Here is a 23,848-nt window from a genome sequence, read left to right as displayed (position 1 = left end):
TCCCTTTCTATTAACTTCTGGATGCTCCTCAGAATTACTTTCTGATTAGACTATCATGTTCCTCATCATGTATGTTGCAAGCTATCAAAAACGATTAAATGCTTAATATATCCTGGGAGTACAGAATCAAAAATGAAATAGTTCCTATCTTTAAGAAGCTTACATTCTATTAAGAGAGGTAACATAGAATTGTAAATCCTCATTTTTGTCCTCAAGCCTCCTATGCCATTCATTGCCTTATCTCAGTAGAAGACCACAATTTTTATGGTTTACTTGAATTAGAAAATAGACATTGTACATTGTAAGCTTCCCTTTCTCTCCACTATATAGCTTAGAACTCCTGGATAGTCATCACATTCTTTCTTCCAGTTGTTCTCTCTTTTTTTTCCCCTGAGGCTGGGGTTAAGTGACTTGCCCAGGGTCACACAGCTAGGAAGTGCTAAGTGTCTGAGACCAGATTTGAACTCGGGTCCTCCTGAATTCAAGGCTGGTGCTCTATCCACTGCACTACCTAGCTGCCCCCCAGTTGTTCTCTCTTGACAGAAGTGACTCCATTTTAAGGTTAATTCCTCTATTTGTCCCTTTTATTCCATCCCTGAGAGCTTGTCTTTTCTTTTTAACTCTCTGCTATTATGGTAACCTCCCAGTTATCTTTCCTGTTGTCATTCATTCTTTTAAGTCCATCCTTGCCAAAGCTGCTAGAATATCCTTTCTACATCACAAATTTGATCTTGCCTCTCCTTTGTTCAAGAATTGTCAGAATTCTCTGTTACTTCTAGGTTAAAATGACATCTTCAGTTTAGAGTTTGAGTTTTAACTCTTCCTGTTTCACCACACTTTTTTTTTTTTTTTTTTAAAACACTTATTTCACATTATCCCTTTTCATTCTTTGTTTCAGCCAGATTTGACTTTTTTGTTCTTAGATCTCAGTGTTTCATTTTCTACTTCCATGCTTTTGTAAAAGCTCTTCTGCATGCTTGGAATTTACTCACTCCCTACCACAACTACTTACCAGTCTTTAAAGTTCACTTTATTTACTATCTTATCCATGAAACTTTTCTTGATCCCCCAAGTAGTTTCTCTCACTTATTAGATTGTTGTATCTTTGTTTCTTTACATTCTTTATCCTTCTGTATAATGTATTTTTCTTAAGAATAGAGACTGTTTTCCATTAAAAAATTTAGGATGAACTACCCCTGGGAAATGGAGGTCAGCACAGGAATCTTACTGATCCAGCCAGGCTAAGACCAAACAAGGTGAGGCAATTTGCCTAAAAGTACATTAGGGGACATTAGGGAAAACCAAGAAGATTACCTACCAGTAAAAAAAAATTATTATAAATCTAGAAATTCCTCCAAAGATTACTGTAATAACTTTAAGAAGAGATTCATGAAAAAAGACTTTCCAAAAGGACATGAATACTTAGAAGTGAAGCAAGACGTAAAAAGTACAATAGAAGCTCTAGAGCAAAGAATTAGAAGAAAGGTTGAGAAGAGAAAGTTGTAACCCTTACTCAAATAATGGGTACCTTGAAAACTAAAAAACTAAACTTAAGATGTCAAGAACAACAGGAACAAAATCACTGATTATTATGAAGAGATTAAAGAAGAAAAGAATTAGAATTTAAGATCATGACCATAATTTTGGTGAGTGGTTGAACAAATTGTATTGAATATAATATAATATGCTGGGAAAAGGCAGAAAAATATTTCAGAAAGTTTTAAGTAGTAAAAACAACTGCTTGTTGAGTGAAGTGAGCAGAACTAGAAGGTTTTCTTAAGAGTAAATAACATTGTAAAGCAAAACAGCTTTGTTTTTTAATTTTAATAGCTTTCCCCCCCCCCCATATAAATGCAAAGATAAGTTTTCAAAAATTCACCTTTACAAAACCTTGTATTCCAAATTTTTCTCTCTCCCTACCACCTGTATCCAGTTCAGTTCAACAAACATTAAGTATCAAATATGTAAGTCATTGTTCTAGGAAATCATGAAACAAGGATCAAAACATTTGTAGGAGTTGAGGGAAAGGAGTATAATAATCTATGTGCCAATTAAGCATAAAGTAGGGAGTTATGGGTAAAAAGAAGAGACTAGACAACATATTCTAGGAATATTTGGTAAGAAAGGGAAGGGTTAGGTTATGAAGACTGCATGAATAATTTGGTACCTGACCTAAGTCTTCAAAGAAGGTAAGGATTCTGGGAAGTGGAGATGTGGAAGCATAGAAATCAGTCTTTTGAAAACATGAAGGCAGATATAGAATGCCAAGTTTTAAAGAGAAGTAAATAAAAACAATTAGCCTCAGATCCATTAGTTCAACTTCTAGCTGAGCAAATACATCCTTTTCAATATTGATTTCAAGATCAGCTTCTTGATTTTTACATAGAAGTTACCCCTGCCCAGTAATCAGAAATTCATTACTTTACTACACTGCTTCCCATTGTATTTTCATTTTTAAACCCCATTTGGGGTTTTCTTGACAAGAGACACTGGAGTAGTTTGCCATTTCCTTCTCCAGCTCATTTTACAGAGGAGGAAACTGAGGCAAACAGGGTTCAGTTACTTGCCCAGGATCACACAATTAGTGTCTGAGGCTAGATTTAAAATCAGGTATTCCTTACTCCAGGATTGGCACTCTATCTACTGTGCCATTTGGGTGCTTACATATACATGCACATATACACCATCACCATCCCCTCCCCCCCCAAAAAAGGTAAATGTTTTCAGCATATATAATTTTTCCTTCTATCATTGACACTTTGAGGCTATAGATCCAATAGTAGGGTTTTTCTAAATTGAAGTTTAACAATTGTTTTTATTTTCATATATCTATTCACAACAATTATTTTTATAATTTTTTATTTTGATTAATTTGTCTAGATTATTTATCACTTTATAGAAATTTTACAGTGCCTGTATACTATACTTTATCATCAGTAACTAATAAATTTGTCTGTACATAGATATATATAGAAGGTGCAATGTATGTCTGTGTGTGTATATGTGGGGCAGCTGAGTGGATAGAGTTTTGGATCTAGTGTCAGAAAGACTCTTCTTTCTGAGTTTAAAAGTGACCTTATACATTTTCTAGCTATGTGACCTTGGGCAAGTAATTTAACTTTGTTTGCCTTAGCTCCTCATCTGTAAAATAAGCTAGAGAAGGAAATGGCAAACCTATTCCAGTGTCTTTGCCAAGAAAACCCCAAATGCAATCATAAAGCATAGGACTTAACTGAAAAAAATGCCTGAGCTTAATATTTATGTATATATGTATGTTCATATGCTTGATTTAAAAAAAACAAAACAAACAAAACTTTCTTTTTGAAGCAAACAGAGAATAATACTATGCAACTTTTATTGGAATATGGGACTTAAGTTTAATAGTTGTTCTGTGTTTTAGTACATCTCTGAACTATGAAGCTTTTCCATGTAATTTCATGCCAGTGTTGACCCATGTGGATTAAAATAGCCTTATTTTAACCCATGACCAAATTTGGAATTAGAATATCTATCCACTGGGAATTTGTAAATTATTGTAGTTCATAGCATGACAGGTTTATATAAATAATTACAGTGATTCCCCACTGCTGTTTTAAATTAAAATTGAGTTTCAAATAGAGAAACATAGTGAAACAAGTGCTGAAGATGCCAGATTAGGTTAGTGTTTCTTGTACCTGTTTGTAATATCTCAGTCATTTGTATCATTTAACAAGGGAAAAAAAAGGTTCAAAATATTAGTAAGATAAAACATTTTATCCCATTGACTTAGGACAGAGCATTTTACTTTACTTTATTGATTTAAAATATTTTGATTTTAACTTCTATTCATATTTCCTGGTAAATTAATTCTCCAATACCTGTTTATCTTCTGTTTTCGTTACTTGTGTTTTTTTGTGGCTAATTTTGTGTTTTACTTTTAGGCAAAGAGAAGAGAGTTAAGAGGTTTTTTTTTTTTTTTTAACTTTTAAAATAATCCTTTTTGCATAATTACATTTACATGTTATGTTGTAATGTATGTTCTTGAACAGAAAAGTTATTAGTCATTTTGGGTTCTTTTTGTTTTTTACTTTTTTATTTTCTGAAAACTTGAATATAGAATTAATGAAATTAAAAATAATTGTTATTACCTTGTTTCTATCCTTTTCTCTTTATGCAGATAAAGATACAATAAATAAAATTAGAGATTTGCGCATGAAAGCTGAAGATTATGAAGTGGTGAAAGTGATTGGTAGAGGTGCATTTGGAGAAGTGCAATTGGTAGGTTACTTCAGTAAACTTAATATTATTTTGGTAAAATGCCTGTATTGGGTCAACAGTTTTTAATTTGACACGTGGTGTTTTTTTTTTTTTTTTTTTAAAGATGAGGGGGCAGCTAGGTGGCGCAGTGGATAGAGCACCAGCCCTGAATTCAGGAAGACCCAAGTTCAAATCTGATCTCAGAGACTTAACACTTCCTAGCTGTGTGACCCTGGGCAAGTCACTTGACCCCAGCCTCAGGGAGGAAAAAAAAAAGATGACTTTGAATTTTTAATGCCCAGTTTCTTAAATAGGAATTGAAGCTTCAGAAGAAGAATCTTCCTATTTGAAAGAATTGAGTATCTGATAAGGTTCTAGATAGGATTGGGAGAGAGAATTATAATACTGTAATTTTCTTCTTCCTTCTGTTTGCCTAGCTTTCTAACACACCTCATGTATACTATTCCGTCTTCATTTTTCTAAACTGGATCCAAATTGTTTGGCCTTGTCTGGTATTTGCCCTGCTAGCATGGTAATCTTAGTACTTTGCTAGGTTACTTGCTTTTATAGCCAATTGTCTTTCAAATTGAGAGACAAATGATTTGCTTATTTTATATTTAGTATACGTTGTGGATCACGTCTTTTCCTCACAGTATTGAATTTCTTACTGTAGATCTCTTTGAATTCACACTTATGCCAGATTCCTTTAACTACTACTAAAGCTCTAATGCAAAATAGATGAAGCTTTTTTTTTTTTTTTTTTTTTTTTTTAAACAAATTTACTGTGTGCTAAGAGGCACTGTGCTAAGTTCTGGGGTTACAATTAGAAGCAAGCAGTCAAATGAGAACAGATAAAGGGGAGCTAGAAAATGGGCAAGCGATGGATGTAGGGTACAATAAAAAGGCAAGTGAAATTCTTTATCCAAAAGGGACTAAATATTTTCTTTTTTTTTTTTTTCAGTTAGAGATTGAATATTATTTTCTTTTTTTTCCTATTATAGATAGAACAAGTAATTTTAAGACATATAGAATGAGTAGGTTTTACAGATTGGACTGCTTGGGTCCAAAGATGACACCATAAAATAAAATAAGGAAAACTTACTGGCCTCTGATAAATATAGTTTGTAGAAGAATCAAAGTCTGGGAGTTAAAATAACTGTTGTGCCTGGATCTTTCCTTTTATTTCCCTTACCCTTCTCCTTTATACTTCTCTGTACTACATATATCTTTCTCCCAGAACTTTTTAAGATGCTGCTACCAACATGTTAAGAAAAGAATCTTTACTTTCTGAGGCAGAATGTTTTCATTTTTGCTTTCTTTTATCAAACTAAAATTTGCTTCTTTTTAACTTCTACTCATTTCTTGATTAAAACAGAATAAAGTTAATCTCACTATCACATGGCATCCTTTTTAGTACCTGAATATAGCTATCATATTCCCCCATCTTCTTTTGTGCAAGTTAAAAATCCTTAGTGCCTCTAACCAAATTTCATATAATATACAAGTACTTAAAAATGGTGGTTCATTGATTCAAGGTTCTTGTCTATTCTTGTTACCCTTCTGAATATTCTATCAATTTTCTTTGTAAACTGTGGTGTCCTTCAAATGTTGTCTGACTCAAAGCATCACTCCCCATATACTATATCTTCCCTAAAACAGCCATTAAATCTGCTGGGTTGCCATATCCTTCTATAGGTTCACTGAATGTGCAATTCAGGAAAACTCTCAACTCTTATTCAAATTATTCTCTCTAGCTATGCTTTTCATATTTTATACTTAGGAAGGTGATTTTTGGAACCCAAGTATAAATTTTTTATACTTACCTTTATTAAATTTCATTTTAATTATATTCAATCAAATGTTCTAACCTGTCAAGATCTTTTTGGATCCTGACTTCATCATCAAATGTTGATTATTTCTCCTTGGATCATATGCAAACTGAATTTAAAAACCCTTGCATACTAAGTTATTGTTACTAAGCACAGATACCTGGGCTGTTCTGCTGGAGTCTTTCTTTTAACATCAGATCATTAATGACTGTTCTGTGAGTTCAGCCAGGAATTAGAATGGGAGTCTTGGTTAGGAGTATAAAAATAAATAACCTATACTGGGAGCTAGCCTGTCCAGTTCCTTTAATTCAGAGATGGTGCTCATCACTGAAAACATATGGTATTTTTCTTTAATATAATCTTATGGTAGAAACAGAATGATAAGGAAGATTAGGCATCAAAAGGGGGTGGGGGAAAATGAGTGGGGAGATTGGTTAATTTGATTTCTTTTAACTTATACTAATAATTAACATGGATGCTAATTAACATAAGATAAAAGTCAAAGATTTTCAGAAATTAGTATAATAAAATTCTGTCTTTTATTGAAGGGAATAAAAGTGTAACATAATTTGTTAAATGTATGTATTTCAGTTTAAAGGAGTAATTGAAGTAGCAGCTATTAAATCAATTTTTTTGTCAAATTGAAGTATTCATTAGATCTCATGAAATTATTTTCATGTAGTGAATTGGTATATTTTATTGTAATTTCTTAAAGAAATGTTTTATTATTTAAGATATAATTATTTAAAATAAAATGTTTCTTTTAAAGGTAAGGCATAAATCTACCAGGAAGGTATATGCTATGAAGCTGCTGAGCAAATTTGAGATGATTAAGAGATCAGATTCTGCTTTCTTCTGGGAAGAACGGGACATTATGGCTTTTGCTAACAGCCCTTGGGTTGTTCAGGTAAACTTATAACAATGTTTTATTTTACTAGAGCATAAATGTCTTAAGGAGGAAGGGAAGGAAGGAAGAACTTACTTACACCTTCTATAGGCCAGCCAGTGTGCTTAAGTACTTTACAAATATTGTTTGATTCTCACGAGAAAGTAAGTAATTTAGGTGTAGCCTAGTTTCAGAGATAATTTTTCCATCTTTGAAAGTAATGGGATTCCTTCTAAATTTCAAATTCAGAAAACACCTTAAAAAAATTCAACTCCCTAAACAAAACATAAGCAATTAGCATAAGTAAAACATTTATATTGATAAGTACTTTTTTTGATCCTCTTCTGATAAAATGACTAATTTGTATTTGTGTCTTAAATAGCTATATTATGCATTCCAAGATGATCGGTATCTCTACATGGTAATGGAATATATGCCTGGTGGGGATCTTGTTAATTTAATGAGCAACTACGACGTGCCTGAAAAATGGGCCCGTTTCTATACTGCGGAAGTAGTTCTTGCTTTGGATGCAATCCATTCAATGGGCTTTATTCATAGGTAAGATTTTTAATCATTTTCTTGGTTTTTTTAAATAAAAAGCTGAAAATGATTTCAGTTGTACTGGCATTTTAGGTTGTTATCTTTTAAAATTCATAAGCTTTATCTTTCTTTTTGAAAACAGGTATCATTAGCTTATAATTTTCATTGCAGTCTCTTTAGAGTAGATATCATTCATGTAATCAATAGTACTTATGATAATATTCTTTCTAATTTCTTAACTTAAATCACAGAATATAAAAGAGATTGCCAAAAATATTTTGTATTAAGAATTAGTCTGTTTTTGTTTTATTTTCTTCTAGAGATGTGAAGCCTGATAACATGCTGCTGGATAAATCTGGTCACTTGAAGCTAGCTGATTTTGGTACTTGTATGAAGATGAATAAAGTTAGTATATTTTGATATAAACATGGTTTAGCCAAATGAAAGAAAATTACATTGTTAAAAAATGTTACAGATGTTACTAACCTTATGTGGGCTTCTGCAGTATTGACGTGGATTGTCTTTATTTGTTGAACTGGATACCATGGTAGCAATGCTGTATAAAGAACTTGTTCATGATTTATTTTTTCCTCTCTATTTAGGGTAAGTGTAGATTGCCAGATTTATTAAATCCTTCATAACAACTTCATAACATGTACTTATTGGTAACTAAAATGGAATTAGTTCTAATATTACTAAATTGTTATATCAGTATTGTAACTGGATTCCAACATATTCTGTCAGTGAGCTTATAATTTTACATTTTATTTTACCTTTGAATTTTTTACTTATATTTTATTGCTTTATTTGTTCCCATCAAAAGAGGACCTTATTTTAATATCTAAGGTTCATCAGAAATGTATAACCAAAAAGTGAATAACTACCCTTTTTCTGAGAAAATATGCTTATCAGTTTATTATATATTAAGAGAAAATCCTTCTTGACAGTTTTTGCACTGTAGGTTTTATTGTACTTTAAAAAAAATGATAAATGGGCAAGTTTTATAGAATTTATTCAGTAAACCTTTATTAAGCTCTTAGTTTTATAGTATATTATAGAAAGTACATCATAAGCCACACACCTATATATAATGTGTTAGAGAAAATTTTACCAAAGGAGTTATGAAGTTCCACAGCTTTGAGGTAAATGTTGGAGAAGGAAATGAAGAATCTAGTAAAACCTTGTATAATTGGTGGCAGTTGATCTTGTTTTTTTATAAGATGTCAATAGATAGTTGTATTTTTGTATTTGCTCTTTTGGTCTTTGTATTTTCAAGAATCATTTATCAGATCTTTTAACTGTCTATAACTAATGCTTTTATTTATTGAGGGTATATATGGTTCCTCAAAGATATTTTATCTTAAAGTTATAAATTCTACTTGTGAGGTTTCTAATTTAGTTCAGTGATATTTAGCAGATACTGTGCAAGGCATTGTGTTAGGTGCTAGAAATAAAAGATGAAAAATGACAGTGTTTCCAGTTTACCATCTAATGGGGATGTGTATATGAAGGATAAAATAGGAACACCCAAATAAGTATGATGTACCAAATAAGTAAGTGCTAAAACTACAGTAGCTAGTCAGACAAAAAACAAGAAACTTTTTAGAAAAAAACTGATATATAAGGTAGATCGTTAAATGAAATGGGATTTTATATATCAAAATATGCTCTGAGAGATGAGGGAGGTATAAAGAAAAAATGAAGGTTTAAGTTCATCTACTGAGAAGAACTAATAATAGGAGTGGGAGAATAGATGCTTGAGGAGAGAAGAGAAGGTTTGGAATATCTACTTTATGGCATGGGTAGAGAATTAAATGAAAAAGACTGCCATCCAACAATGAAAATTCAGTTAAAATTAGCCAGCATGAATTTGTTCTCTCATTATGCAATTTTGGGATATTTTCTAACAGCATTCTATTAGTATAGAAGGTGATAATGGTAAGAGGAGAGAGATTCTAAAATTAGGGGTGAATAGGATTAGAACAGTAGAAAGAGAGAAGGGATGGTGATGCCAGGTTTTAAGGATATAGACAATATGCTTTGGTTTTTTGGGTTTTTTTAATAGTATTTTAATTTTTCCAAGAACATTTCAACATTCACCTTTGCAAAACCTTGTGTTCAAATTTTTCTCCCTCTCCTTTTTTCACCCTTCCCAATATAATGAAATCCTATATGACATTTTTTTTTCCAAATTCATGTAAAGCTAGTTTTCAATATTCATTTTTGTAAAACTGCATTCCAAATTTTTCTCCTTCCCTTCCATGCCTTTCCCCTCCCCAAGATAGTAAGCAATCTATTATAGGTTAAAAATGTGTTACGCTTTTAAATATATTTCCATATTTGTCATGTTGTGCAAGAAAAATCCACCCAAAAGGCAAAAAAGAAAGAACAAACAAAAGTTGAAAATAATGTGCTTCCATCCACATTTAGTCTCCGGAGTTCTGTTTCTCAATGGGATTGACATTTTCCATTCCAAGTCCATTAAAATTAGAATGATTGGATCAATTCATCCTACCAGCAGTGTACCAGTATACCTGCCTTTTCTTAGGCCTTTTAACATTGACAGTCTTAAGACTTTATCATCTTAGAATAGTGCATTATTGACTATGGATTCAAAACCATCCAAGGAGAAACAAAGAAGTCAGAACCGGGATAATGGAGAAGGAGATAAGACAAGTAATAAGTGCTCTAGATGCATAATGATTGCTTTAAAGGAACTAAAGTTATTATGTGGGCAAAGATAAGCTTAGCTGTAGTGATATGACAGAAGACTTGGAAGGACAAGATATTATATTCAGAAAAAGGAATTTCAGGGTTAAGGATATTAGAGGTGGAGAAGTTTTAGGTAACAGGAAAATTTAAAATGTGCCATGTCCATTTTTTGGGGTGGTTGGAGGAAAAGTGGAGCCAAAGGACCAAAACAGAGGAGGTTGATGAACTTCAGATACCAGTATATTAGTCATCATAATCAATTTTTTTCCATTTTTAGGAATTATATAGTTGGGGTGGAAAGGAAGAAACTAAGTGTTTTTCATTGAGGAAGGCAAGACATGGTCTTAGAAGCCAGTAGATAACAAGGATAAGGATCCAAATAGGATGAAGTAAACCATTTGTTCTATGAATTTTAAAGGACAGAGAGAGAGAGATGAGGGTGTTGCATGATGGTGATGGATAGTAAGGAATTAGGAGAGTCATTCTGATCCCATGTGTTTTCATACTCACTCAGCATGGTGGTGAAGGATGTCTTAATTCATTTAGTGCCAGAAGATATGTTTTTAAAAGAGGAAGAAATTGAACATACTAGGTACTTTTTAAACAATAGAAGAAAATCCAGAGGACATAGTGGGAAAAGTGAAAGGATAAGGACTGGGGAAAGAATGTGACTAGATAGAATAAGTATGACAATATTGATCAAAATAGCAGAAAGAACTTTTCACTTACTTATGTAGTTATTTGCAAGACAGGTGTAAGAAGGTACAAGATGTGGGGTTTAGTTGGAGGAATTTAGTCAGTTGTGGGATAGAGTAAATGTCAGATTTATGGAAATATGCAGAATAAAATGACCTCAATATTCTATGTAGATTCTTGATGTGAGAGAAACTTGACAGATGGATAGCTTTTTCTGTATAATTTGGAAGGTGGGGAATACAGGATGGTTATAGGGTATGAAGGAGGAAGACCTTTACTGATTTCCCATTTCAAAAGTAATAATAAAAAGATTTTATTGAGGAAAAAATTCCTTTGTATGAGTGAATTTATGTTTATATTTGATTTACCTTTATATTATCACTTTTTTATAGGAAGGTATGGTACGATGTGATACAGCAGTTGGAACACCTGACTATATTTCTCCTGAAGTATTAAAATCCCAAGGTGGTGATGGCTATTATGGGCGAGAATGTGACTGGTGGTCTGTTGGCGTATTTTTATATGAAATGCTTGTAGGTGAGTAAAGCAGAACTTAATATATAGCACAGTTTATTCCTAAAAAACTCATCCTTGAATTATTTTCTTCAACTTTTATTTTGTTAATCTCTTTATTTTTGGTTTATGTGGAACAAAAAAGCTTTATTAGTCAATCATTTAGCTAGTAGGCATATTTTATATATATAGGCATCTTTTGCATACCAAATATGCATGTCTTTTAGCTTTAACTTGGGTATCACATATAAATTTGAATGCCTTTCAAACTTGTTTTTCATGGTTTAAATGTAGAAAATTTTGTTTTCTTATATTTTTTTTTTTTCAGGTGATACACCATTTTATGCAGATTCACTGGTTGGGACATATAGCAAAATTATGAACCATAAGAATTCTCTTACCTTTCCTGATGATAATGATATATCAAAGGAAGCAAAAAATCTTATTTGTGCCTTCCTTACAGACAGGTAAAGTATCTTATAAGCTGACAAAATATTTTAAAACCAGAATCCTAAGAGGATTTTTACTCACTATCTTATCTATAATGCAGACCTATATTTTATCTGTTAGACTCTTATAATATCAGATGTTTTAATTTTAAATCATCAGGTGACTCGTTCATAATTCCAGGAAGTTGTAAACTTTCTTATTTTAATCTAAAACAAGGTGTGTGGTAGGGAAAGGGGATGTTATCCTGTGTTTGAATCTTGTAATTTTATATCTGCCATTCTTGGCAACCTTAATCATTGATCTTTTCTCTTCTTTTTACTAAAGTACAGCAATAAATAAGTCATAATCATAGATTCATGGAATTTTACCTGTACTTTGAAGATTATGGAATTCATTGGTATCATATTTATGTTATGTATTTTAAGTTTAAGGTCTAGTTGTATTGCATAAACTTTAGTTCTCTTCACTAAGACAAAAGAGCTACATAATATTTCTTGTAGATGAGGCTATGTGTTTGGGCTTTGAGATTCTGACCTATCCTAATGCCTTCTCTTTTACAGATGAAAAAAGCTGACAGTCCCCTGATTTTCCTGGGGTTACATAACTAGTTAGGAACAGAACTTTAATGAGTAACATCTAAGTTTCTTGAAATGTGGTTTTCTAAAGTTGAGGAATAGGTAAATTTAACTCCTAATCTGAAAATTCCAAGTTTCATCTTCTTCCTTACTGGATTGAGTTAGCAGTAATTTAAAGATCTTATTGCTAGCATCTTGCAACAACATGGAATGTTTAAGAAAGATAGCTTTGTATACTTACTTAATTCATTTTCAGGAGAGAGGGATATGGAAATAATAATGATCGTAGAATGAAAAGCAGCCAGATAAGAAGAATAGATACTTTTTTCACTTTTTAAGAATTGGGAAGAATGTCAGACTTTATGTAGTCTAATCCAAAGCTTCTTAAACTGTGGATCACAACTCAGTTTGGGATCATGAAAATGATATGAAAGTTATGAAAAATTTGGCAAAAGTAAAAGGTTTCTGAACTCTATGACCAAAAGTCGATTCAAAATGAAATGCATAATGAATTTGAGATGTTTCTGGAGGTGCTTACCCATGTTGCATCATGTGATTTAATTGTAGCCTTAGTTCTAGACATAGAATATGCTGCGCATTTTGCCCTGCACGTGCATGAATGCTGTCAGAAACACCTTGGCTCAGATTCAAGATGGAGTTGCATGGGGGGAAAAAAGGGGTCATGAGTGGGAAAAGTTTAAGAATCTCTGGTCTAATTTATACCTTAATGGGGAGCTACTCTTGACCATTAAATAAAGCCACTGTTCAGCTTTTGTTTGACTTCTAGATCAGTTCTATTTGAACATGTGTAATTCAAGATATATAATATTCGGGTGGAAATGCCTAGCACTTGGTGTATAATATGGAAGTAGAGTTTGGGAAGATATGAAGGATAGAGAGAGATTTAGAAGTCATCTACATTAGTAATGATTATGGGAATGAGGAGTTGGGAGTTAGTGAGGTTGAAGGGGAACTGATGAGGTCAGAAGAGTAGAAGTAACATTTGGATAAAGATCTTGCAAAAGAACTCAAAGAATGGCAGAGAGATAGCTGGAAAACCAGGAAAGAGCATTGTCTTGAGGGAGGAGAGACCAGCAGGTATTGTCAATTGTGTCAAAAACTACACAAAATTCAAGGAAGATAAGGACTAAGAAAAGCCTAAAAGCTACTCTGCTTCCTACTCAGAATAAACAGTCTATCCCAATTTATTGGAATTTATCCTATTTAACAGACAGTTCCTGCATAAATCAGAGGACTTTTAAAATTTAACTTTTATCATTTTAATAGATCATTGGTCTTATCTGTCTTTTGTAGGAAAGTAGATAAATGTCCTATTGTTTGTGGAATTACAGTTGAACTTCAGCTTTTCAAATGTGTGATATTAGGCCCACAGATAATATCACTGCTTCTGTTTTGGTGAACATTCTATTTCTTAAGAGAGATCCAGAGGGACAAGTACAGCATGATATAATGAATTCTAGACTTGACTTTTCCATTTAACTAGCTTCATTCCTTGGGCAGCTCATTCTCTAAACCTGTTTCCTTTCTGAATTTTGTTTCTGAATTATGTCTGAAGCCAGTTTCTCTTTTTCTTTTTCCTCAGTGAAGCACTTTATTTTCAAAATGCTGAGTACTCTAAATGATAACTGTGACTTATGTGATTTTATTGTCTCATTTTGGGGGGATTTTCTTTCTACAAGTACAGATCATCCCAATTACCCCACTTTTGAATAATATATATAAATAAGATAGAATTCATACAGAAGCTAGTAGAAAAAAGCAAAGCTTTTATTTGAACAAAATAAAAATTTCCTACTTCTTAAAAAAAATAACAACTCAAAAGTGGGCCAATATGAACAAATTTGTATCTAGGATATTAAGGGAATTTTAAAAAATTTATCAAAGAAAGTGAACTTATTGTATTATGTATAAAGACACTTCATGTGTAAGTTCTAATTGTTAATTAAAAACCATGTATCTTTTTTTTTTTTTTTTTTTTTAATTCTTTTTTCCAAATTATCCCCTCCCTCCCTCCACTCCCTCCCCCCGATGGCAGGTAATCCCATACATTTTACATGTGAAAAACCATGTATCTTAACAGATTTCTTAAAATTTCTTGTCATTCCTTTCTAATTTTTTTCCTTCAGTTATCAGCTAAACTTGGGATATGATCAAAATAAATCATGTAGAATTATAGAAATAATCTTTTAAAGTTTATATTAATCAGGATTTAGGATATTATAGTCTTCTGTTTTTATATACCATTTTATAACAAACATGCTCTTACTATGTACTATATGATTGTGGGGAAGGGTATTTGTATATGAGAAACTTTTATAAACTGTAAAATGTCATATAATTGTGAACTATCAGAATTTTAAAACTGTCTTGTGTCACTAACTTTTTAAAACAGGGAAGTGAGATTAGGACGAAATGGTGTGGAAGAAATCAAACGACATCTCTTCTTCAAAAATGATCAGTGGGCATGGGAAACTCTTCGAGATAGTAAGTTATTACATTTTATTCTACCCTTTCACATGCATGTGTGTGCACATATAAATGATTTTTTATCCAAAAAATTTATTCCAATTTATGTGTACATTTTTGTGTCTGCATAAAAACAAATAAACCAAATGTTATGTATATCAATCCTATTTCATATATTGAGAGAGATTATCAAAAGCAGGAAAATGTGCCCTTCTATGAGTTTTAGGCCAACTAGCTTTCTGCTATACTATGGCTGCCTGTCTTGTTAGTATGAACAAAATACAGATCCAGAAGATATTTTTTAAAAGGAATTTTATTTTATATTTATATTTGTTGTTGTTAGCTTGCTTTTTTTGTTTTTCTTCCCAGGTAATTTTTATCTTCTTTCTAAATCCGATTTTTCTTGTGCAATAAGATAAATGTATAAAATATGTATACATATATTGTATTTAACATATACTTAAACATGTTTGATGTATGGGACTACCTCCCATCTAGGGGAGGGGATGAAGGGAAAGAGGGGAAAAGTTTGCAAGGGTTAATGTTGAAAAATTACCCATGCATATGTTTTGTCAATAAAAAGCTATAATAATAATAAAAAAAATGGAGCATTAATAGTCCATCTGCATAGTTAGCAGAAGAAAAATTATTTAACTATAATAAGAGGAGGGAAAAGAAAGTATTTTAATCAATTTAGTTGATTGAGTTGAGCATAGTTTCCTGGTGTTAGTTATGCTATTTGCCTGGTTGAAACCACAGAGACAGCTAGATTGCTTTCTGGATTTGTTTTACTTAAGTGATTAAGGAACTGTGTTAATGACTTGTGCTTTAATCCACTGGTTAAGCTAATCAATTAACTCTGTATAGTTCCAGTGTCTTTTTAAGGAAAATAACTAATCAATCCCATTGAGAACTTATTGCTACCATTTAGGAAATCCATTTAAGTTTCTGAAAATCATTTTATACTATAGTTCCTAAGAGTGTCAAACATTTTTATGTATTATAAAACCACAAGGCTTTCCATAGCAGATGTTTTTTTCCTGAATTTTTTAATTAAGCTTGAGGAAGAACTATCATAATTGTAATTATACTTAAATAGTTTCATCATGACAAATGTCATTTAATCTATAGTATGAAAAGTACATACTAATAGCATGAATATTCACAGAATTTCTCATGATTTCGTGTAATAAGAATAGATCAATTAATTATCAAATAGCAAGATTAACTTTTGTAATTCAAATTTGGTGTCAGATACTTGATATTACTTAACATGTTTGCCTCAGTTTCCTCCCCTGTAAAATGGCAATAACAATAGCAACTACCTTCCAGGGTTGTTATGAGGATCAAATAAGATAATAATGATAAAGTGTTTAGCAGAGTAGTTGGCAAATACTAAGAGCTATATGAGTATTAGCTGTTCTTGCTATCAGCTGTAAGAAATGAAAATTATTAATGTGATATTTTATTGTTGAAATGACTGATTCTGAATTCTGTTTCCAATCTAATTCAGAAAACAATGGGGAGTAATGGTTATCAAAGATAAAATCTTTTTGTAATGACTTAAGGTTTTTTATACAAAATACTTTCTTATAACCAATTATAATCACAATCTAGTAGGTAGGTGATATTATCGGTATTTTATTTACTTGGTTACGTTTAATACTCTACGTTAGCTCCTTCGTATAATAAAAATCTTCTGTGATACCTGCTGTATAAATTGTTATCAACTTATATGTTAAATGTGATATTAGAGGTATTATAGAGAGAAGCACATCTTTTTTTTAAATTTTTTATGTACTATAGAACACTACAGAAACTAAATTTGTTGTGGGTATTTATTTTACTTTTTCTCCAAATAACTAGTTTTCTTTTATCCTTAGCTGTTGCACCTGTTGTACCTGATCTCAGTAGTGACATTGATACTAGTAATTTTGATGACTTAGAAGAAGACAAAGGAGAAGAAGAAACATTTCCCATTCCAAAAGCTTTTGTTGGCAATCAACTACCTTTTGTAGGATTTACATATTACAGTAATCGTAGGTAAGTACTTTAAAAAGTATTTTTATTAGTAGCAGTAGGCATAGTAGAATCATTATTTCATAGATAATATTTGAGATCATGGAAGCTATTTTAATAATATTAAATCCACTTTCTGTCTTTTCAAGAAAAGCTACAGGATTGTTTATTTAATTTCTTTCATATTATTTTAACAAAGCTAAAATTCAAAGAGATATGGTTAATTTTAACAATTTGGATAAAAATTAAATCTTAGAATCATACAAACTTGAAATTCTACTATCATTAAATTAGTACCATCAAAGAATCATAATTATTAGCACTTTGGGATATATATTTAATTCTAGTTCAAAAGCAAGCCTTCTTTATTTTAATAGAATATATTGGTTCCTTTCCTGCTAGAATTAGCCTATTACTAAAACCTAAAAACTTTAGTTTATTAAACATTTGAAACATATCAATCAGTTAACATTAACATTTAATATTTGTTTCAAAACACCAAAGTGACTTGCTCTAACTGCTGAAAAAGTACCAGGAATGTATCAACAAGGGGAAATATAAAATATGATGCCCCTAGTATTTCTTTGTTTAAAGCTTAGTTAGAATATGACTAGAAAATGAGGTGTGCTAGAGGAAGTAGCGCCGAATTGGGTAGTCGGAATGTCTGGATTATGATTTTGTTTGACTTGTGATTTGGAGCTAAATTACTTTTTCTCTCAGTTTTCTCATGCAAAATGAATTTAGTTTGATTAAAGTAGGCTTTAAGATCCTTTGCAACTCTTATATTCTACAATTGGAAAGTTAGAAAGTTTAGGCCTTCTGAGAAATAATCATCACAAAGACTGCGCTCTGTGCTGAGGAGGAGCGGTGACAGGACGCTTCTCAAGCCATCTCCGCAGCAAGGCAGCAGCAAAAGGAGAGCCTCAAGAAAACCCAGGAACCACAAAGGGAGAACCAGGAAGGCACCTTTGGCCGAAAGCTGCTGGACAAAATTTACTAAAAACTAAGCCTGCTTATTTAAAAAAAATTTTTTTTTTCTGCTCAAAGGACCTATCTACCCTAATAGTGAATATGCATTTCAATAGAACAGGTTTAAAATTAACTTTATTACTTTGGAAGCTTCCTAAATTCCTTATTTATAGCCTCAATATGACATTTTTCATTTTTGACTTGCACGTTTTCATAAAACATGCCAAATCTTTTTCATGGCCATCTCAGAAAAATAAGAAAATAAACTGTTTTATATATTTCTAATAACGAAATCCACAAAATTAATAATGGGTTTTGTTGTTGTTGTTGTTTCTGTACCAAAATGGTTAAACCTCATTTTGGTCATTTATAAGAATCCTGCATCAAAATATAGACTACGGAACTTTCCAAAAGTAATCTTTTTTTCTATTACCAGTATTCTTTTGATAGATGCTACCTTCTGGTTTCAGTATATTTACCATTGGTGATGGGAAGTAGCTATGATTGAAAATCACACAGCCTTTTTATCTCTTTGCCTTGTATCCTATCTAAATCATCTCATGCTTCCTCCCCCCAAAGGGCCTCTTTTGCCTTTTATAATTTTTTTGCAGTTATACTTTATCCTTGAATCTCCAGGAGTTATTAACAAGAATAACAATGGAATGAGGGTCTCATTTGCAAGGCAAATTTTGTAGTGACCTATATAGTATATACAATGTTTTGTATTTCTGTTTCAGCCAAGTTGCTGTTATCTTTGCTTAAAATAAAAGCTAGTCTCTCTCAATGAAGAGAAGGTAAAGGACTTCAGATGCTTTTCTACTTTCTAGATTATCAGAAGGGATACAGTACTTTTAGAAATACAGAAATATCTCAGAAAAAACTATGACCATCCAAATGAGAATCCTGACCTGTGTTAGAGTAGAAAAGTTACAGATATGGGATGTTTACTTAGGAAAGAAAATAAATCTCTGCTTTGGTGTCAGCTTAAGGTCTTTAATATGTCATCCCAGAGATCTATGCTGGTCAGAATTTTTCTCATTGATTTAGATAAGAGTAAAGATAATATGAATATATATGTTGATAACAAAACACATCTTGCAGGCTGGTATTTTGTATCAATTTTAAAATGATGAAATTAGATTAAATTTGGGCTTCAAATTTCAGCTTTATAATTAAAAGATGAGAGATTTATGATCACAGAAAAGATCCCAAACTACATTAATAGAAGTTTTCTTACCTAGCAGTTTTCTGTAACAAGCCCAGTCTCTTTCTGATATCTAAAAATATCTCTGTTATATAAATATAAAAGATCTTTACAAAAATATATATTAAGTGATTGATAGCATTGTCTTATTTGATTTGTTGTTGTATTTTGTATTTATATTGTATTGAACAACATTGTAAATGTTCACACAGTAAAGTTTCCCTATGTTGATCAGACCTATCAACACCATGAAGTTTATTTTTTAAATCGCCTTCTCTCTGAAGTGAAATAGAAGATTACAAAAGTCAAATATGGTCTAATCAAGTTGAAACAACTTTTACTATTGAATTATGACTCAGCTTTCATAGTGAAAACTATGACTAGCACTCAGGGAGAAAGTTTGATTGTTTTTCATTTCCTTTATCTTCTGGAATTACTAATTATTCTATTCTTCTCCAAAAGACTCTATTAAATGGACAAAAGAAGATGAGAGAAAAAAAATCATTTTGGAAAAGGGAGGAGAAAACTTATGCTTGTAACTTTCTTTACATTTTCCATAACTGTATTTAAAACTTTTTTCCCCACTTGTTAATTCTTGAGAGAGGCTGAGATAAAACTATTTCATATAATCTTAAGAATTGAAGAAGACTATGCTTAAAAAGCATATTATAAATATTCCATTTTGTATCAGACTGTTGTCTGAATACCTGTTATATTCTACTTTAATATTTCCTATGTCCTCTCTCAGAGCTATTCCATTCTCTTTATATATGTCTTTGTGTACTTGAAGTGGCATTGTATTATATCAACATTTAGACTTTAACCTTTTGCTTGATTCTTCCAGTCGCCCAGAAACTTTTGTTTTATTATTTTTTCCAAAATTTTTGATATTCTGACTAGTTTGAGGTTAACATTTCAAGTTCCATACCCCTTTATCTTATTTTACTGAATGACAGTAGATTGATAAAGCATTTATTATTAAGGGATTACTATTGTGCTAAGCTCTGGCAATAGAAATCCAAGCATATGAGACAGTCCCTGCTTTCAAGGAGCTTATTATTCCATAAAGAAGGCAACACATAAAAGGAACTAGATTCCAGAAGCAACACATGGTGGCATGTTGAGGAGATGATTGAAAATTTATATGAAAGCCCATTTCTGGGTGAAATAAAGGTAAAAATTCAACAATCAGAGCTGGGAGAGTCAGAGGATAATGCTCAAAATTGGGATCTTGAAGAAAATGATTGAGAATGATAGGCAGCAGATGGTCAGGAATTGAGGAAAGGTAATCAGTATATATTGTCCATTCCAAATAAGACTTTTTTTTTAACTTTGGGGACTCCAGTAAATAGGGTATTCTTATGTTTTAATTTTTTATTTATGTATTCTTTTGTGTGTGTGTATCTTTAGCATATGTGGTAGATTCAATTCTTGATCACTGATATTGGTTTTTAAAATAACATTTAAAACCTTTTTTCCACTCTTCTCCACTAGATATTTATCTGTATCTTCAGCCAATCCCAATGATAATAGAACCACCTCCAATATAGACAAAAGTTTGGTATGTATTTTCTCATGATGATTATTAGTTGACTAAGGTTTTGGGTGGAAGTAGGAAATATTATATGGTTTAAGTATGATTGAATGTGAATAAAGTGTAAATTGTAATTCTTTTTGTTAAGTAGTATTTTTCAGAGGCATCTGATATGTGAATTATACTTAAATTGAGGAAAGTCCAGTATTCTTTTTGTTACTGTTACACTTTGTTACTGTTACATTGGGAGCCTTACAACTTATCAAACTCTTGTCAATAATAATGTTTATTAACTGGTGAGAGATAAAATATTCTTTCTCAACCATGTTGAAATATATAATTTTTCCCCTTGGAATTTTTCATCCAAAAATGAATTGACAGGGGTGGTAGAACCCCCCAAAAAGCATAAAAGGTCTAACTCTTAATTTACTGTTAACTCTGAATATAAAATTATCATAACATTGGGAAAGTCCTTAGAGATCACCTTGTCTACCCCCTTTTTCAGATGAGTAAACTGAAAGGTCTAGAGAAGGTAAGTGGCTTGTGTAAGGGTAGTTAGATAATATTGACAGATTTGGAGTTAGAACCTGTATGGTGCAGGGCACCGTTTTTCCTTCCACATATAATAAAACATTTAATAACATAGTAATTGGTAACAAAGCAAACTAGAAGCTCTCTTTAGGAAGTGTAGAATTTAAAATATCTTGCATCTACAGAAGGAAGGATTAGATAGCTACTTTCTCCTTATAAAGTGAAAGGTGTACTATAATTTTAAATATTTTTTGAGCTGCTTTGTCCCTTGTTGACTTCAACAGTGTATTTCTCAACTTACACTTCTTAAATTGAGCTAGTCACTTCAACTCTCAGCTTCAGTTTATTCATCTATAGGATGAAGATCATAATAGCTGACTCTTAAACAATGTTATGATTATCAAAGGAGATTTTATTTGTGTGTATATATGTGTAAATATTAATTTTTTGCATTTATATACTTAAAGCAGTATATAAATGTTAACCATAATCTCTCTGATTTACCGTAGTTTTTAGTATTTTTTTCCTTAAAGTTATCACGTGTGCACTAACTGATTTTTGTGTTGTTTCTCTCTTATAAAAAGTAAATTCCTTGAGGGCATAGATGCTGCTGCAATTTAATTAAAAATATTTTTTTGAAAATGAGTTTCAGTTTTTCATATTGGGAGAATAATAATTTTCAAATTTTATTTTAAATTGCAAAAGGTATTGTGGTCTTAATGCAGAGCTTGACCAATTCTGGATACCAGATTGCCAAACTGTCTAGTATTTTTCAGTGTAATCTTCCCTAAACCTAAAGAGTAATTTTAAATGTTTTATTGATACTTGTCTTTACATTGCAGTCATTTCAACCAACATATATTCCTTCTCCTTCTCCTCCCCAGTGAGCCATGCTTCGTAGCCCCCCCAAAAAATTTCATCAAAACACCATCATTGATATAGCATAGGCAGTATTTTATCCCCACACTTCTGTCCCTCTGCAGACAAAGGAGAGAAATGTATTTTCTCAAGTCTTTAGAGAATTTTATTTTATACTTCCTGTTTGTGCATATTTTTCTTACAGTAACTGAAAGGAAGATTGTGCCATTACATAATGGATACAATATTACCTACCAAAGGAGATCTTTAGTTTTTTTGTTGTCAGCCCACTTGCTTCCCACTTGGGCTCTACTCTTTGGGTCCTGTAGTATAAGTGGAGATTGAAGAAAAAAAGGGACTGCCTGAGCTTCTTGCCAATATGTGGCCCAGGAAGCACCTTTGTAAAACACATATACACACACACACCCTTGTAAAGTGTTCCTTAATTGAAATTTTCTGTAGGTTTATTTGAATACCATTCTATACTATCAGTGAGTATAAGTGTTCCTTGGCAATTTTTTCCTTACATTCATTGAAAGCTATAGAGGTTCTTAATTTTTTTAGAATTATGAACTCCTTTGGAAGTCTGGTGAAGCCTTATGGATTCCTTCTTAGAGTTTTTAAGATTATTTCATTGCATAAAATATACATTAGGATTACAAAGGAAGTTAATTACGTTGAAATAAAGTTACCAGAATCTTTTCTTGAAATAAAGTGCACCATTGGATATTGGGCTTAACAGCCCTTTATCTAGTATCTAGATTCAAAGCATTTTGACAGAGCTTTGTTAAAGGTGATTAAGAGTAAACATCATAAAACCAAACGAATTCCTCTGGAACTTATTACATATTGTTGATATAATTGCTTATACCCATAATCTTTAGCTTTTCTAACTACCTTTGTAATGGGATAATAATCTTGGTGAATGAACATGTGCTCATTTTTTCTTCTTGCAGACAGGAACAAATTTGGTTCCCAATTTAGGTTAATCTGGTCTTTTTACATAATAAATGTATATTTCACTACAAGTCACAAAATACATATAATAACTACATTTACTTAAATATCAGATTTTTAAATAAACTCACTGGAGTTTAAGGTTTCACTCGTTTATTAGTTTCACTGTGCTTTTAATTCCAACTACTCCTTCACAAATTATTTTTATAAAGTTGGGAATTTTATTTGAATTTCAGTTTTTCTGTTTCAATAACCCTCCAGCAGAACTACAAACAGTGAAATTTAATAAGTAACAAGCAAAATAAGAGGCAGGAAAAACGTAATGTAAAAATGAACCTCCACATAGTATTTACTTTTACAAATTTGGTTCATTGTTCCTAGAATACTGGGGATTTTTTGGTTTAAAAAAAAATGAATGTTATGTTATTTTTTTAAAGCAGGAAAGTTTGCAAAATACAATCTATAAGCTGGAAGAACAACTGCATAATGAAATACAGCTAAAAGATGAAATGGAGCAGAAGTGCAGGTGAGACTGAACTTGAATAACGTATCTTACAGACTTCAAATTATATACAAGATGCTTATTTCAAAGTCTGTCTGTGCTCCTTAAATACATTAGGGATCATCAAATATTTATAATCAATTTAAAGTTATGAAATGAATATTAAAATGTTGCTACTGTGAATATATTCTCTGAAAATGTCTATATAAGAAGTAGAAATTAATATTTATCTATTTTGGAATTAATGATAGATATATTCTCCCAAAGATTTGAAATATTGTTTCTTTTCCTTAGCATAATCTTTTAAAATGATCTACATGAACTACATTGCATGATATACATGACATTTA

At 31.6% G+C, this 23,848-nt stretch overlaps 1 protein-coding gene across 2 annotated transcripts in view; it reads left to right on the top strand.

The window, feature by feature from the left end:
• The window catches only part of ROCK1 (Rho associated coiled-coil containing protein kinase 1), a 114,041-nt gene that overhangs the window by 38,881 nt on the left and 51,312 nt on the right, over nucleotides 1-23,848 (top strand). Inside the window, exons 3-12 of one of the 2 annotated variants that reach the window (XM_074276269.1) lie at nucleotides 4,157-4,257; nucleotides 6,835-6,972; nucleotides 7,334-7,509; nucleotides 7,812-7,896; nucleotides 11,292-11,436; nucleotides 11,741-11,879; nucleotides 14,851-14,942; nucleotides 16,808-16,967; nucleotides 20,611-20,677; nucleotides 23,437-23,522. In XM_074276269.1, coding sequence (XP_074132370.1) covers nucleotides 4,157-4,257; nucleotides 6,835-6,972; nucleotides 7,334-7,509; nucleotides 7,812-7,896; nucleotides 11,292-11,436; nucleotides 11,741-11,879; nucleotides 14,851-14,942; nucleotides 16,808-16,967; nucleotides 20,611-20,677; nucleotides 23,437-23,522 — 1,189 coding nt within the window. Of the gene's footprint in view, nucleotides 1-4,156; nucleotides 4,258-6,834; nucleotides 6,973-7,333; nucleotides 7,510-7,811; nucleotides 7,897-11,291; nucleotides 11,437-11,740; nucleotides 11,880-14,850; nucleotides 14,943-16,807; nucleotides 16,968-20,610; nucleotides 20,678-23,433; nucleotides 23,523-23,848 lie in introns of both variants that reach the window. The other variant, XM_074276261.1, reaches the window with a different exon arrangement.

Source organism: Sminthopsis crassicaudata, chromosome 1 (assembly GCF_048593235.1).
Source record: "Sminthopsis crassicaudata isolate SCR6 chromosome 1, ASM4859323v1, whole genome shotgun sequence".
NCBI classification, from domain to species: Eukaryota; Metazoa; Chordata; class Mammalia; order Dasyuromorphia; family Dasyuridae; genus Sminthopsis; species Sminthopsis crassicaudata.
This window is presented reverse-complemented; position numbering and strand designations above follow the sequence as displayed.